The sequence below is a fragment of the Acyrthosiphon pisum genome, chromosome A1 (genome assembly GCF_005508785.2).
Source record: "Acyrthosiphon pisum isolate AL4f chromosome A1, pea_aphid_22Mar2018_4r6ur, whole genome shotgun sequence".
Classification (NCBI taxonomy): domain Eukaryota; kingdom Metazoa; phylum Arthropoda; class Insecta; order Hemiptera; family Aphididae; genus Acyrthosiphon; species Acyrthosiphon pisum.
The window spans coordinates 105,032,414-105,050,197 of record NC_042494.1 but is presented as its reverse complement, the minus strand read 5'-3'; the positions used below and the strand labels follow the sequence as shown (position 1 = coordinate 105,050,197).

The window sequence follows — 17,784 nt, the reverse complement described above, 5'->3', positions numbered from 1 at the left end:
TAGATTTCGTAAAGGTACAAGTAGTTACTAGTTGTACTGCTTGCGATCAGACATCAAAATTATATTATAGAAAATAAATATTAAAATTGTTTGACTGTTAAAAGTATCCAATTGATACTTTACCTTTACAGTAAAATTGAAGAACATTTGTTACTTATGGAGTCGTAAAAATTACCTCCCACTCATGGGCGCAATTTTGGGGGTGCTTAGCACCCCCAAATTTGTACAGCTTCATCGAATTTTTATTGACTATTATATAATGCCATAGGTATTTGGGTACCTTTATTTCCAAGACCTTATAATTTTCATAATAATAATAATACCTACATAGGTACCTATCAGAATAATAATACGGATAAAAGCGTATTATGTTATAGGTAATTGTTTATATTAAGATAAATGCGAAGGTGTATTAATTTGCATGAATGGGGGGGAAGCCCCCCACTGATCACTTAGGTCGACATAAATCTAGCACCCCCACAAATTTAACTCAAATTGCGCCTATGCTCCCACTATAAATATAAATAATTGTGATATGTGGTGTTATTACTTTTTTTCGTCTAGATAATGTTATTACTTAGGTATTACTTATAATTATAAATTAATAATTATAGTATATTACATATTACATATTAATACGTAAGTAGGTACCTATATATATACTAATTCATAAACAAGAATACGATTAATTTTAAAAATATTAACTAATTTAAAACATTATATTCTTTAATTTCACTGTTATATTTGCCAATATTTGAGATTCTACCTACTGTATAATTATTAGTTATTACTAAAGGGTACCTACCCGCGTATACATAAATAAATATTTATATAGAAATATCATATCATATAATATGTACCTACCCCTATTTATCAATATTATAATAAAAATATATTTTCAAACTTTCAAAATACAGTATTCGATCCTGAATCTTATATTGATCATTAGCCCCTATTGACCTACGTCATCACGTAATCTTAATAAATTGTGAGCTACCCACCCTCGCATCCAATCTTAACAATTACATTAATATTTTTTCATACAACTCAGTTGATCATAAAAATGATAAATTTTTTTTTAATTATTTCAATTGGTTTAATTCAGGGTTTAAAACCGTTTACCGGTTTTTCACGAAAACCTTTAAAAACCGTAAATTTTGCGAACCCTAAACCGGTTATCTAATTTATCTGCAGTTTGGAAAGCGGATACCGGTAACCGATTAACAAAAGTTTATAAATTCATATCCCAAAAACCAACTATCGACATTTCTGAAAATCGTTATTTTAGCGATACCCGGTAACCTGCAGTTCAATGGGGAAAAAAAAACTTTGTTCCAATTGGTACCAATTATTTATTTTTATTTCAGTTTATAGTTTTTATACTTTATTTAGTAGAAAAATATTCTCTTTATCAGTATAAAGAGATCTCTTTATTTATGATATAATTGTACAGAAAATAGTAAATACATACATGTCATACGGGTAATGCCGTAATGGTATACCTACTGTTTATGCGTATTATAAAATAATATTTAGGTATATATTATATTTTATATTTTAAATTAAAAATTATATATTTATATCTGTATTCTGTACTGATTATTTAATATTACTGAAATTCCCTATGGCCGTTTCCCGTAATGCAGCCTACATGGACACATGGTTATATTTTATGACCTACAAAGTACTCATTGTATATAATATATATATATATATATATATATATATATATACAAGTATTTAGTATATATCATATGATTTAGTATTTACCACGATTTAAGATATACTATATCTTAAATCGTGGTATTTATTAACTACTTATCGTAGTATTACACTATTGTCTATTACCTGCTATTATTATTATTATTTGCTATTCATTGATTCGTTTATTCGATTACAAACAATATCAATAAAGTGTTATCAGTAATTCTATGATGCATCTAACCAGTATGTTTCTAACATGATGGAACCGCTGTTTGGTTTGCTAGGTTGTGATGAATTAAAAAACGCTATCTATCACAAGCAGCGTAGTTTTGCTGACCAAGCGTTACAGCAGCGCTGAATTATCGAAGGCACGGTAACTAATTTAATGAAAAGTGTAAACACATCATTATAAATAATTCATAGTTGATAACAAAAACGAAAAAATGTGATGTGAAAAGCGGTATTTAAACCGCTTAAAATTGGTAAGCGGTTATTTAAATATTTTGGAAACCGTTAAAAATCGGTAACTGGTAATCAATTTTTTACTGTGGTGTAAGGTAACCGGTAACCGGTAAACGGCACATCTCAGAACAAGATAACTGGTAACCGGTTCTTAAAAAAATGTCGATTACCTATAATTTTGGAAACGGTTTTAAGCCCTGGCTTTAATTCTTTCAATAATCTTGATGTTGAAGCAGCTTTTCAAAATCACATTATTAAAAGTTCTATCTAGTATACTCTCAAAAAATAGTTAATAATAACAACAAATTTCCTTGCTGGTTTGATAAGGATCTCACAACCCTAGCCTGGCAAAAAATTAAATTTTATTCCATTAACATGAAAAATTGAACCAAATCTAATTACGAAAACTTCTCTAAATTGAGAGCTCAATAGAAGTCTAAATCTAAATCCGTATACTCGGAATTTATACAACGTTCTGAAAACGATATTAAAATATACCAAAAAAAAAACTAGGAATAGGGTTTCTTATAATACTAGCACGTGATACACCTAATTCTGTTTTCCTAAACGATAAGACTGCAAATAATGGTAGGGATATTGCTGACCTATTCTTTTCTTATTTTTTTCATTATATAGACCCTCAGTTATTCTCCCATTTGACATATCTACTAAATCTACCTTAACATCTTCTATTAGAAAATTTGACCATATTTTCTCCTCGCACTGCACTATTTCAGTCAACGAATTATCAGACGACTTACGATCTTTATATACTCCAATCTCCCTGACCCGATGGTATTTCCTGATATTTTCTCTATAATTTATCAGATTCTATTGCCTATCCTGTCTTTTTGTTATTGAACAAATCACTTGAGAAAGGTGTATTCCCATCCATCTGGAAAATCAGTTCTATCACCCCGGTTTTAAAAGAGCTAATAAGTCATGCAGATGTAAAAAAAATATCTATCTATCTCAGGTCTAGTACAGATTTTGTGCAATTTTTTAGAGAAACTAGTTCCAACATATTCATTTTACTTATTGTATAAACAATAATGAACTTATTTCAGTTTCATCTATTAGAGACCAAGGTATAACCTAACTCGATGCTAAAGAATAAGTATTGCTTAAGCTAATTTTGATAATTTAAAAAATAAAAAAATTGTTTTAATCGTCTCGATCAACCTTAAAAACAATTACTAATTTTTCTTTTCTTAAGCCAAAGTCTCGTTTATAAATATCAGTGAGTCATAACTCATGAGTATAGCTTAAGCAATTAATAATATTAATACTTATTCTTAAGCTTTGACTATGAATACGGCCCTAAGTTAGTATAGGTTGGTACTATGAAAATAGTATTTATTATTTTAATAACCAATAGGTACCCACGCACCACATATTAAATACATTGAATCAGATTTTGTTATTAGGTACGAAGGTACCTATTATTTAAGTTTTATAGTGATGAATACAATTTACTTGAGTGGAAGTTGAATTCAATTTTAGTAATTTAATTCAACTGGTAACAACAATTTGGTTTAAGCTACAAAGTTTGAATCACGGATCATTAAAGAACGAGTAAAGCGAAGGAGTTGATTCAGTGTTCAATAGCAATTTCCTGTTAGGTACCTACTTGTTATTAGTAATTATTTTTAGATAAATGTTAAACTAAAAGGTCGGTATAACAAAAATTCTTACTTATCTACTTCATAATTACTGTACATATTAATTTATAAAAGTGGGAAAAAATACGAAAATTATGTACAATATGAAATATTTATAATTCATGTAGACATATAGAATAGACGTATTTTAATTACCTACTTTTTAAATGTATTTTTAAAAAGTAGGTACATATTATGTATTTATGTGATCAAATATTGATTACCAAATTGAAAATCTAGTTTTAAAATCTGGAATATAAAATTGCCGTGTATTTGTATACACTGCACAATGAACATTTTAAAAATTAATATTTGAATTTGATTTTAAAAAAAATTAAAAATATATAACTGCAGGTTAACATTATTTATAGTAAAATAGTTAAGAACTTAAACTATATAAACCTCACTAAAAAAAAAAACACTGTACTTCAAGCAATAAATTTGTTTAATTTATTTGGCTATAATTTATTTTAAAACGTTTACAAATTTATATTATATATATCTTAGTTATTTAATTTTTTTATTCTGTTTCACAACACATTTTGTTCAGACATTTTTTTTTACTTGTAAAAATGCGAATAATGTAGCCTATCTATTTAAATTATACATATAAAAAAAAATTGTTTCAAGTTTCAATTTAATAAATGTCGCTAAATATGAATTTTATTGCGCAGATACTAAATATCCATTATAATACCAGACTTTTTTTTTAACAATTATATAATAATAATAATAATAATAATAATAATAATAATAATAATAATAATAATAATAATAATTAATAACAAATAAACGACTAGATCAAAAAAAAAAAAAAAAAACAAACATCATATTTTTATAATTCGTTATTTTCAGTTTTGTTGCATTATTTGACTTATGAACAAAGTAATTGTAAAATAAATTAACGAAAAATAAGCCAAAACATTATCCAACATCTTAAACGATCATAGATACTTAAATAAGAACAATATTGTTTCTTAACTTGTTCGATTCGTTTCAAACATTGCGCAATGGCATATAACGAACTGTTCTTATTCTTAACATTTGTTATTTTTTATACACTAGCCAACACAAACAGAAATTACATAAACATTTTACAATTGGATGAGATTGTCTGAATTTCTTAATTTTTTTTTTTTGTAATTAAATTATTATTGTGTACACGGATGATTGTAACAGCTGTGTTGTATATCTTCCATGACTTAACTATATTTATTATTTTTATACAATACTTAAAAAAAATTCCCCTTTTCAAGGGTTGTAACATTATTATAATATTAAAACGCAGTAACAAAATTGTACGTACACCAAAATTTTGCAACACACACTACACAAAAAACAAAAATAAAAACAAATTAATTTGTTTTTTTTTTTAATGAAATAATAAAATAAACTAAATTCTAGTATACAACTAACGTGAGCCGTATGCCGTTAGTGCACACTATAATAATAATAATAATAATAATAATAATAATAATAATAATAATAATAATAACAATAAATGATTAGATATTAGTATTTAATATAAATTTGATTATAACATAGGTTATGCTAGAAAGTTGCAAACGGTTTCTAACGATTAATTTGTATATACGACCATTTTGAAACCAGCGTTGGATTTAACCTATGGACAGTAATATTAGCCCGGTTAGCTCCATCACCCAGACAATCGTTGGGCACATTCAAACACGTATAATATTATCATTATTATAATATAATAGTAGACCGCGCAAAGTTATTCTTATATAATGTTCATAATTTGAGTGTTCTAGACAAACCGGGCACGGAATGACTTCTACTAAACTGAGAAATAAAAAAACTAAAAAAATATAACAATAATAGTTATGTACACCAAACGTTGGTTCAAAATTTGACGAATATGTCCCGGACGTCATCGTCTATAGTACAGCATAAGCGAAAAATATTTGAGCGAAGATTTTAATATATTTAGATGAGGAAATATTATGATAAACAAATTAAACTATAATTATAAACAAACATTGCGGTAGTAATAATATGTTTCGGCTTTTCTTTTTAATTATTGTCATTAGAAAAACCTATAAAATAATAATTTTGGGCCATTTATTTTGTTTACATATTATACGCGACGAGTTTGAGCAAAAAAAATTTAGTTTATCATCTGTCACGTCAACGATATTGGCACATTGGAGTTACACAGGGTGAGCGGTTCACAGCATACCGGTGCGTTATTGGAAGGGACACAGCGGAAATACGAGATATTCTAAAGGACAAAATAAATTTGGTTTGAATCTGTGATAAATCACCCCCCTGTGTGTTGTGCTTGGAAAATGAACGATTTGAGCACATTCAAAACCCCTTAGGATATTTTTGCAATACAAACAGTATACGTACGGACGTTCGAGACATTTTCGCGAGCTGTTCATTCCAACTTTAACACTAATCTAAAAATATTAGTAATATTATTTGTTTTTTTTTCTTAAACATCATTAATTATTTTACACAATAGTAATAAATAACATTTCTTTTTTTTTGGCACTTAAACTAACTAAGTTGTATTTTTATATTAATAATAACAACACGATGGTTATACAGTACTGTTTTTTTTTTGTTCATTAATTTTAAAATAATAAAATTATTATTTTAATTATTATTATTATTTTAAATAACTCCTCTGAAGCAAATTAGTTCTAACTTGAGCATTTTCATCTATAAATCTTTTTTATTTCTTAAATGTTTATTTTCCGCCGTAGATTTCGATGATTTTGTCCTGGTCGACAGTCTCGAATATATGAGGGGCATCCATTAGTATGCCAAGGGTGCCGGCGGTGGTGACAAAGAAGAACAGATACAACTGCAGCCGATCAATAACCATCGCTACGTACTTCCAGTCTTCTCTTATCTGCAATCAAAAAAGTGGAGGTAGTGGTATGGAGAGATCACACCACCACCGAGTGAGTGAGTAATTTACAGTAATCGCCATAATGGTCACTCATCTATTCGATAAGCTTTATATACTCAATACCCATTTATGTGTTTATCAACGAGCAACCTGTTTCATAAGTTTGTTGATTTTATACATGAATATCTATCGGGCCATTAGTATAACTTTTTTAATTATATAATATTGAATATTGTTAAATATTATCTTATATGATAAATCACTCTTGTGAATAAAAATATCTTGCTCTATGTTGCAAGTGACTAGTGAGTATAGGTAGGTATTTAAGTACCTACTGATTATAGTGTAGTAGAGTGACTAGTAGAAACTAGAATACTAGTAATCCACTATAATTATACCTAATACATATGCATCAACATTTTTGATTTCCAGTGTAGGTATATGTTTTTTAGAGGAAATTGTTTTAAATTCTTTATTTTTAATCGAATAAGTCTCTTCATTCTATGACCATTGACCGAACTGGGTTTCCAAATGATTATATTGTTATTCATAAATCATAATTTGTTAAATAATAAAACAAATTATTAATGTTACATTTCCTTATAAGTTATAAAATAGAATACCCTCAAAGATTCGTATTCTAAACTACAGAACACGTGATAAATAGTAAATACTGTGTTCCCCATATAGATACGTATCACTGTATCAGTTTAATAAAATTGGTTTCACAATGTCACATCACTACGTTAGGTACCAACTAATTTTAATTTTATGTTATTACTTATTACATATAAATATATAATATATAATTTTATTAAGTCAGCAACACGCTACTATATTCTCAATTATCTAAATGGTTTTATTATGCAATTTAAATTTTCAAACATTGTTTACTTGTTGTATTTTTAAGTTGATCAGAGTAATCGAATTTCAATTTGAATTATTTAATTTTAATATACTAACTACACCATGAATTTTTTTTTAAGTATTGAATTATTATAATATTCGTATAAAAATTATACCTATAATATAGCCTATAGGCTATAAGTAATATAGTATATGTTATCATGATGCTTTTAAATCTGTAATAAAATTATATTTCAGACAAAATTTAAAAAAAAATGTATTTAAGTAATTTGTTGGTTATATTTTTTAAACTATTTACTAACAATAGTTATGTGTCAGTGTTCGATGAAAATGTATGAGATTCAATAAAGAAAATAATTCTTTATAAAGAAAGTTTAAAAGGGCAGGAGAGAAAAATAAGTAAACTGTCAGAATAAAATGTGCTTTGCAATCATAAATCGTTTCTATTTGTAAACTAAAATATATCTAAGAGAGGAAAAATTGAGAATAAAAATAAATGTTAATACAAAAATATATCGTTGTTGAAAAATCTCCAGAACATATGTTTTCTTTTATGATTTTGAGTGGCAATAGAGGGTGGATTTACAATGAATTTGTTTTTTTTCTACAACGCTTTCGTAGTTTCGTGTAAAAAGGTACCCGAAGTTTTATGCAATATGAGTATAGATTGGAAACTGAACACAGATTGTCCCTTAATAAGTCAGTTTTTAAGTTTCTTAGTAGTTTTTCGTGAAAACTGCGAAAATAATAAACAAAGATTAGTTAAGAAATGTATACAAGCAAACGTGGTTTTAAAGAAATGGTTTTTAGAAATCGTGTTGTAAGAAAAAATGACACCAATGTACTGAGATGAGCGAAACGAGTTCGTTTATGCATAGGAATTTCTGTCTAGCTTTATAAAAATTTCAGGTCATTATTCATTGTATACTTGCAGTCAGTGGCGTACCGAACAGTCATTTTTTGAGGCAATTGCTTCAAGGGAAATTTGGGTGGGTGGGTGGGTGTGTTAGTATAGATGTGCAACTTATACCTAAAAAAAACTTAATAATATTTATTATTTTGAATAATAAAAAATAATAGTGAAAAAACTGTTGGTGGTGGGGAGGGGGATCAAATTGTACCTATAGTTTGCCTCAGGTCTGCCTGTCAGTTCGGCACGCCACTGCTTGCAGTTAGAATAAATAAAGTGCCACAGGTTATTTACATTTTGAGCTCAATGAAATAATTTTACATAATTGAGAATGTATTAATCTTATAAAAAATGTGAAATAGTAGGTAAACAATTAAAATGTGCGATGGAGCACATCGACCTATCTAAATTTAAAGCATTAGGAATGCATAGTAAAAACGAAAATTGCATCAGCCTTTGGACTGGTAATATTTAGTGAACGTGAGGTAATGTTTTCGGAAAACGAATTACTGTAAACGTAAGCCTATATATGAAATATCGAATCCTGCAGTCTGCAGACGTATATTATTATGTAGGTAGGTACACTTTACAATGGTTTTCAGACATCACATTTCGATAGGGATAAAAATGGAGCACGCGTGATTGCCATATTTCCAAACACTCACTGGTTGCTACAAATCGATAGTATGATTTTTTTATCACAAGTTATTTTCCCAGTTTGAAAGTTTATGTGTTGTTGAAATATTTTTTTACTTAATTTTAAAATCATGACAAAGAAATTTTTGAAAAAAATTAAATTTTAAATTTAAATTGTATATTGTGACGAGGAGTATTTTTCCTGAGTATTTCGATGCACACAAATATGAATATCGAATCAGCAGTTATTTTAGACGTGAGATAAGTGCCTAGAAAAAACTGACAGTAGCTACTAACTACATACAAATACGAGTTATGAAGAGGTAATATAGGTATATCGGATATCAGTGTAATATGATAATGATTCAGATTTACAAAGTCAAACAAGGTCGTAAGAGTGTGTCTATTAGTTCAATATATTTCATTATTTGTACGATGGTAGTTATAATGGTATTATAGACCGTTGTTGGTCGTTACACGATAAAAGACGGCCAATCAATAACCTGTATGTATTGATCCTCGTTCCTCAAGTGTTCGGCGATGAACTCCACTGCTTCGGTGGCCTTGGATGCCTCCGGTGATAAGATTAGCGAGTCGGAGCTCTCGCTCTCCCTCCGCTCCGCGCTTGCCTTTCGGTTGATCTTGCAGTTGGGATGATGCAGGTCGGCCAGCTCCATTGCCTCCATCTTGTGTTTGGACGGCGTCGCGGAACTCGGGGGCGCGGGCGCGGGTAGGTCCGACGGTGACGTGTGGTGCGGATGTGGCGGACCACTCATACCCGGCATTTCCATCATCCACCTCAGTCGCGTTTTCTTCGGCCGTTTCATGAACATGCATGCCGGAAGGTAGTATAGGAACACAGTCCTTATCCAAGGTGGCATACGGTGGGTACGAGGCCCTGAGGACAGATTTAATACGCAATTGCATACAGGGTAACGAATACCGACTGTGCTCCTCTATAATTTATTTGTATGAATTATTCGAGTTGCGTATTTATTAAAGAAAAAATGATTAGTTAGACATGTATAAGTTAAAATAATAAAATAATTTTTGTACTTAAATATAATATGCTTTCAGTGGCGTCATTTGTGGTAAGTACGCAAGAGTTTGTGGATTTGCACAATATTGTATTATTTTTTAGTTTACCCGTTATCGATTATAGTATTATACTCGTGATTTTATGATCATATTTGATATTAGTTTCGCTTACTGATTATAGATTTATAGTCCCATAGAAATTGTGTGAAATGACACCACTTTCGTAGCTATACAGTTATGGGTATGTAACACGGTGATATTGATTTCAACCGGTATCATCTTCGGAATATATTCGCACAACGTATTACATTTCCACACTGTAATTTAATTGTATATTTGTCTTTGTTAATCACACGATAATGGATTAAAATAACTTACGGACTAATAAATTATTCGTTAAGTTGATAAATATATTATGGTATTTTTTATATATTATAATATATCAAATTTATTCTATAATTTAAACACACGTCAGATATTATAATTAATACAATAAATAAATAGTTAATGATTCACATGCAACTATATTATACGTATTTAATATTTTTAACCACTTCATAATAGATTATAACTTTATCGTGCCACCGCCTCAACAATATACACACATTATAATATAAGCTCATGCAATTCAGTCAATATATACTAAATAGTAAATAGCATATATAAACGTATCATAAATATGGTCATCAAACCTATGCTATATTTCACGAACGAGACTAAAATTATTTTAACTTCTTTGTTTGAAATAATTGATTTCACTTGAAATTAGTATCTATTCATAACAAGTTGATGTTAATTTGTTCAAATATTCTAAAAAACAATATTGCTACAAATTATATCAAAATCTCATATTTTTTTAAAATTTCGGAGGGAATTGAATACAGCCAAACTTTCCAGTATTTTATAGAAACAATAATCGGTAATTACCAGTAATTATTGATCACCAAAAAGGATTATAGTTAACAAATAATAATCAAAATCTATATTTTATGGACCCTGTAATGTCGAGATCTACGTTATGATGGTTTACACAGAATTCATAATAAACGGTATTTAATGTGTAGGTACAAGTAATTAATATAACATGTTAGTAACAATTAACAATGTTTCAAGACTTAACTAGTCTGGTGAAAAAAATAAGTACCTAACATAACCTATATAAAATAAAACCGTTTGTACAAGTGCACAGTGCAACCACATACACTACAGAACCTATAATACGGACAGATTTATTAACAAACAACTTTCAATTTTCGCGAATACGAGATAATAAGCAATTTATTCATATTTTAATTGCTTAATCAATAATTGGCTACACGCTTATTTCCAAATAACTAATAACTAATAACTAATATTCAAACAAGTTATTATGCAAAAGATATATGTGTTAAGAAACAATTTAAGAAGTTTTTAAATATTTGTTTAATAATAAAAATCAATCGACTGTTTTATATTTAATTTATCTTACTCAGAACATTATGGAAGCATTTAATTTATAAATTAGTTTTTTATTTAAGATTTCGATACTGAAGCTTATTTTTTTTTAATGATATTTTAAATTAAACACTGAAAACATATACGTTGTTATTTTATTCTTTGTTTCTATGGAAACTAAAAGTTCCTTGTTTTTTACCATTTTGTAAAATCCATTTTCTTACGCATGGCATGTTTTGTATTTATTTTTGACATTTAATGATAAACCTAAAGCAAATATTATTTGTATGTGTAATGGAATATGAATTATTGAATTTTAATAATATGTTGATCAAATACATCTGTTTATTAATATTTCAGGGATACAACGTTAAAAGCGTCGAAGCTCGAGCATGGTAATTAGAAAAAAAAACGGGAAATTTGGTGAACTTATTATAGGTTTGCTAAATAGGCAAAATAGGAACAATAAAAATACTTTTTTTTTAAATGATTGAAAAGTTAAACTATATATTATTTGATACAAATGTAAATAATATTTTATACTTTCATTAACGATCAAACAGTGTTATGGTTAGGCATTTTGGGTACACCACTGTCACTGGTTCATTTTCTCTGCAGTAACTTTTTAATTATTATGCCTTGTTGAAACTTAAAAAAAACATCAAAGTATAATAAACCAAAATAAATCAAAACATTTTTAAATACCTTCCCTCTAAAAACTTAAAATGTTAAGCAAATAATGTAAGCACTATGGTATAGCTACTATTATAAAAGTCCTTCTTAAACTTTTGATTATATTATTATTTATTACTTTATATTTCATAAAATCAAATATAATTATTTATATATGACAAACATTTATTAACTAGCGACAATTTAATCAACCTTATAATAGTCTGAGATGTATATAATATACGAATTTAATTAATATTTTTTTTTATCATTTGGAAGAAAGAACTGAAATTGGAAACACATTATTGTTCCTTTCTTTTGTTTATAGAAGTTCAATACCTACATCAGAAAATATGAGATATCAGATTTTAATTGTGCTGGAGAGAATTAGGGTTATCTATCAAAAAATACGTTTGTCTTTAGATTTCAGAACTTTTATGTTGAAAACAGAAAGAGAATACGGGTTACAACAACCATGCTTATTATTACTTAAAATAAAAGTTTATTATATTAGACAAACAATACTATCATTTAATCTGTAACTTATAAAGATTTTTTAAAGTACAATCATATTTTATAACATTCAGTTGAACTTAATTTGAGTTATTCAAGTATAAATAATACGAACAACAAAAACGTAAAACTATATTCAGATTTCAAATAAATTCATCATTTGTACAAATAATATACCATAAACCATGATCTGAATTTGGTTTTTATTTAGAAAAGTGAAATTCTATAATTTATGATGGAGCGATAGACGATAGTTAATTACAATATGATAATATACCTATACCATGTATGTTTACAAAAATGTTTAAGTACCTACATGAGTGTATCGATTATGCTCCTAAAAAGCTATATAGGCACAAGAACTTTATTAGTGTAAATAAGTTTAAACGTTATAGCACATCATAATAATTTTGCTTTAAAGATGTATTAAACTATTAAAGTAATGTTGGTTATAAACCAAATTACCAATGAAAATGGTTCATAAAGTAATGTTTTTTTTTTTTCTATTATTTTTTATTTACAATCTATATTAAATAATACAATAAGTAAATTGGATAAATATAAGATTTTTTTGACATACATGATTGGCTTACATGATGAAAGAAAATATCTATTGATATTATTTTGCAGTTATTAGCCTAAAAAAAAAAAAACGCTAACTAAGTAGTGATCAGAGTTCAACTTTATAGACCATTAACGATTTTGAAATGTTTCTTTATTTACAAATTTTTTTTAGGTTAGGATAGGAGGTCTCTAGACCATTTCCTTTTCAGTCAACGGGTTGTAACATTGTAGATCAATAGAGAATAGATTTGAAAAAGAGGGTTTGAATGATGTAGTTTTTTATGAAATCGTTTGTATAATTTAGAGGCTTGGTCATTATATGCACCGGTAAATTTAAATTTCAAATTTATCGAATACCTTCTACGAGAGAAGAAAGTTATGTTCATTTTTCACAAAAATGTACCGACATTGTACCTATTTGAAATATTCACAATAAGCACAAAAATAACAACTGTTATAAATGTCCGTTATAAATCTTTAAAAGCTGTCAAATAAAATACGATATTTATTAAAAAAAAAAAATACCAATATATTAAATATAAGGTATAGACCCCACGTTTTGTATTCCTCTCGTTATTATTGCCTAGCTATTACTTTTCACAAAAACGCCCCATTATATCTGTGTGTATAAGTATTTATATATATATCATATTGTATACAAATAATATCGAATGTTTGACGTGTATTACACGAACCGTTGACCAATTATTGATTGCTGCTTCGCGGTATGAATTTCATTTCAGCCGAGCACGCGTGTAGTGCGGATGATGTTGGTCCTGGTGGAATGGGTGTTGCAGGGCGGTGAAGGAAAAAACCATAATTCACGATTTAAAACTGACGGATGATGGGTGGGTGACGGGGGCTGACCCGCCGGAGAACGTACGTTTCTCTTCTTATATTATTGTTATTATTATTGCTGCCGTTTATGTTGTGTACATGCGGGAAATCGAGAATATTTTATATAATATTATACGTCGACGAGACATGGCGATCCCGTGACATCCTTGGAATCTTTGTAAAAACGACGAAGGGAAGAAATGGAAAAACAAGCGTGTCTGGTTCGCGGAACGGCGCTAGTCCTCGGTCGGAGGGCAGTGCTAGGTATGTCGGTGTGGGGTAGAAGGCGGCGGTTACGGTAAGGGCGTTGGTAAGCGCATCTACACAGCATCTGCCCACTCAAACTCAAACACACACACACTCACGTGAGCTCGCACGTTTCGGTAGCGGAAAAGCGGCGGCGGCGGCTGTAGCGGCGGTGGCGGCATCCCCAAATGCCCGGAATTATTGGCCTGACGTACACGCTATGTATAATACACATATATATATATGTATACTTTGTGGCAAAGCCCTTTGATCGCCGGTCCCGAGTCCTCGGTTAAGGCTCACAAAGCGTAATATGGTCTTTTTTATTATTATTATTATTTATCTATATATATAATATATAATGATACTGGCAAATTATAACGTTTTGTGTGTCATACGGTCGGTTATATTATGGCTTTATGGCTATTGTTTTTGGAAAAGGGTATAGTTTTGGCACTGTTCAGATAATATTACTGTACATGGCGTACTGTTTTAAAATTATATACACACACGTGCGCAGTTTCCATTCATATTGGTTTAATGGGTTTTCGTCCCTACGCTGCACCGCCGCCGTGTCTTCGTCGTCGAGTCCGTTGCGACGGGTGGTAGCGGCGATAGCGTAAAAAAGGCGTTCGTGCGAATTAGGCGTGTACGGCGCACACGGTCCGGGTTACAATTGTTACTATACAACATAATATTATATAATATCTATAGGCTGCGTTTGTAAGAATACTACAACAACAATACACACATATAATATTTCAGCTATATTATATTACAGTGAAACCTCAGTTTATAGGCACCCCTTAATAGCGGACATATGTTAATAAATTCTCCTACGGCATCCACTATACAGTATCACTGTATACTATTAATATATGTACCAAGTCGACTATAGGTACATATTAATTAAAAGTAAGTGTACTGTGGCATTCAGTGCCACGTTAAGTTTTAATGTCAATACCCTACATTTTATTATAGACATTTTACAATATTATTATTATACACTATACAATTTATAGTCTTGATTACTCAAATTTCTGAGGGAATAAAAATTAATTTGACTCAATTTTTTTTTTAAATACGAACAAATAATTCGAGCCATCGAGCCATCGAGGTTTTCGATTGATTGAGACTATATTGACTAGTATAAATGTATAATATTATTACATTGTTTCATCAACACGGCGTTGTATCGATGATGCTCTAATACCATCGATTTTAATTTACCTAAAAAGCTTTAAAACTTTAAATTATTAAATAATATACTATTAGCAAAAATGATTTTTCAAAATAATTTCCATCCATGATAATAAAATTGCCTTATCCCACCCTCTTAACGTGGCACTGTTGTTGGTGTATGACTGTTATAGTGTCACACCATAAGTACACGTAAATTGGAGCACTGACCTCGAAAATTCCAGTTGATTATGATAACAGTGACCAATATGCTGACGGTGTTCATGATGAACGTGAATAGCAAATATTTGGCGATGAGCGGCAGTACTAAAGAAGTGGGTGGCAGTATTTTGGAGACGAGCAATAGGAAGACGACTAGTGACAGTAAAATGCTGATGCCCAGCGTGACCTTTTCACCGGCTTCGGCTGGCAAGTAGAACACTAGCACGCACAGGAAAGATATGAGGACCGTGGGCAGTATCAAATTCACTGTGTAGAACAGAGTTTTCCTTCGAATCACTATGTAGAATGTAATGTCCGTCTGGGTAGGCGACTCCTGGTATACGTTCAGATACGCAGGTACCTTCAAATAACAAAACGATAAAATTAAAACAAAATTGGTTTAAAAATTTATTTCTGCAAACGTGTAACATGCATGGATACATCCTGTAATATATACCATTATCTATGTATGAATAGGGTCATTATTTTAACACTAAACACTCATCATCATGAATAATATAAATATTTTTGAGAATACTTTTTTTACATAATTTAAGTCATTAATCATTATAAATAAATATATTTCATGGTTATACAATTATAAGTTTTATACTTTATCAAATAACGACATACATTTTTAATTCTATATCCTTAAGCAGAATATTTTTCTGTGAGTCTTGATACATAAAAATCGAATTTCAACGAATAGTTAATTTTATTATATTTTTATAAAAAAAATATTTCCTAAAACTGTTATGCTTTTAAAAATAATGAATGTTTACTGTTTGTTAAAAAAATAATTCAGTATAACATATTATAGTATATATATATATGAATGTGCTCAATGTTTTTGCGTCGGAAACTTGATATACAATTTTCAGGTAGTCATCGATATTTTTTCAAAAATTATTTTTAACGGGGATCGTGTAACAAATTTTATGTAATGCATAAAATATACATATAATAATATTCGAAAACTCTGAATGTGAAATGTTAAAGTATATAATATTATCCGAAGTGAAATAATTCTCGGAAGGTTGGTTTTTTATTAATTTAAATAATATTCCGAAGTTTAATTCTCTTCATTATTTTTCTGAAGTAAAAAAAATTTAATTAATGCACCAGGGAGTAATCTTTTATGTATTTGGTTATTTATGGTGCCATTTATTTAAAAAAAAAATAGTTATTTGAATTATTACGAATAGTAAAACATATTATATTTACTTGATATTACTTTCATATTCTTAGTTAACAAATATAATAAATATTAAAATCTTGTTGATAATCATTTTTAATTTCAACATTGACTAAAATAAAGTGATAATTTATAAGTAGTTCATGATTACGATCAAACCACGGCATACCTACCTACCTTATCTATACATTAAAACGTAATATAATAATAACAAATGAACATTTTAAATTAATGTCGATCCTATTTAAGTTGTTTTTCAGTTTCTACCACACATTTATAATTACTTATTATTTATTACTTATTAATAATGTTTTTTAGTTTCTACTTATTTAATTGTATTGAAAACATTGTAAAAATGTATTTTATTATAACTAAAATATAAATGTATCATATTTTTATACAGGTATAATGAACACAATTGTTGATTTATTTTGATTTAAGTACCTATGTTAAAATACAAATTAAATTTAGATGGGTACCTAATGTTTATATAATGTCTTATTAAATATTAAACCTAGATAGAATTTCTTCTACGTACCTAAATAAAATATTTAACTTCTTACAAGAGAACAATGTCTGTGAAATTCATGAAAACAGTTTTTAGTACCTACCTAGTATGTATGGATTTGTGATATTTTCTACTTTCGATTATTCTATCATAAATCACAAGTTCATAGGAAGTCACATTTTACTATCCACAATAAAATACAATATAGTGGTTTACTGATGTCATTCTATTGTAAATTGAGTTTATATTATCCCA

General features: G+C 28.8%; 1 protein-coding gene across 1 annotated transcript in view; it reads right to left on the bottom strand.

Annotated features, from left to right (window-relative positions):
• Positions 1 to 4,942: 4,942 nt before the first annotated feature.
• Positions 4,943 to 17,784, bottom strand: part of LOC100167428 (acetylcholine receptor subunit beta-like 1) — a 92,527-nt gene continuing 79,685 nt past the window's right edge. The window contains exons 7-9 of the mRNA XM_029487953.1: positions 15,836 to 16,187; positions 9,625 to 10,019; positions 4,943 to 6,708 (exon numbers count right to left, since the gene is read on the bottom strand). Of these exons, the coding sequence (XP_029343813.1) occupies positions 6,544 to 6,708; positions 9,625 to 10,019; positions 15,836 to 16,187 (912 nt within the window). The 3' untranslated portion in view covers positions 4,943 to 6,543. The remainder of the gene's footprint in view (positions 6,709 to 9,624; positions 10,020 to 15,835; positions 16,188 to 17,784) is intronic.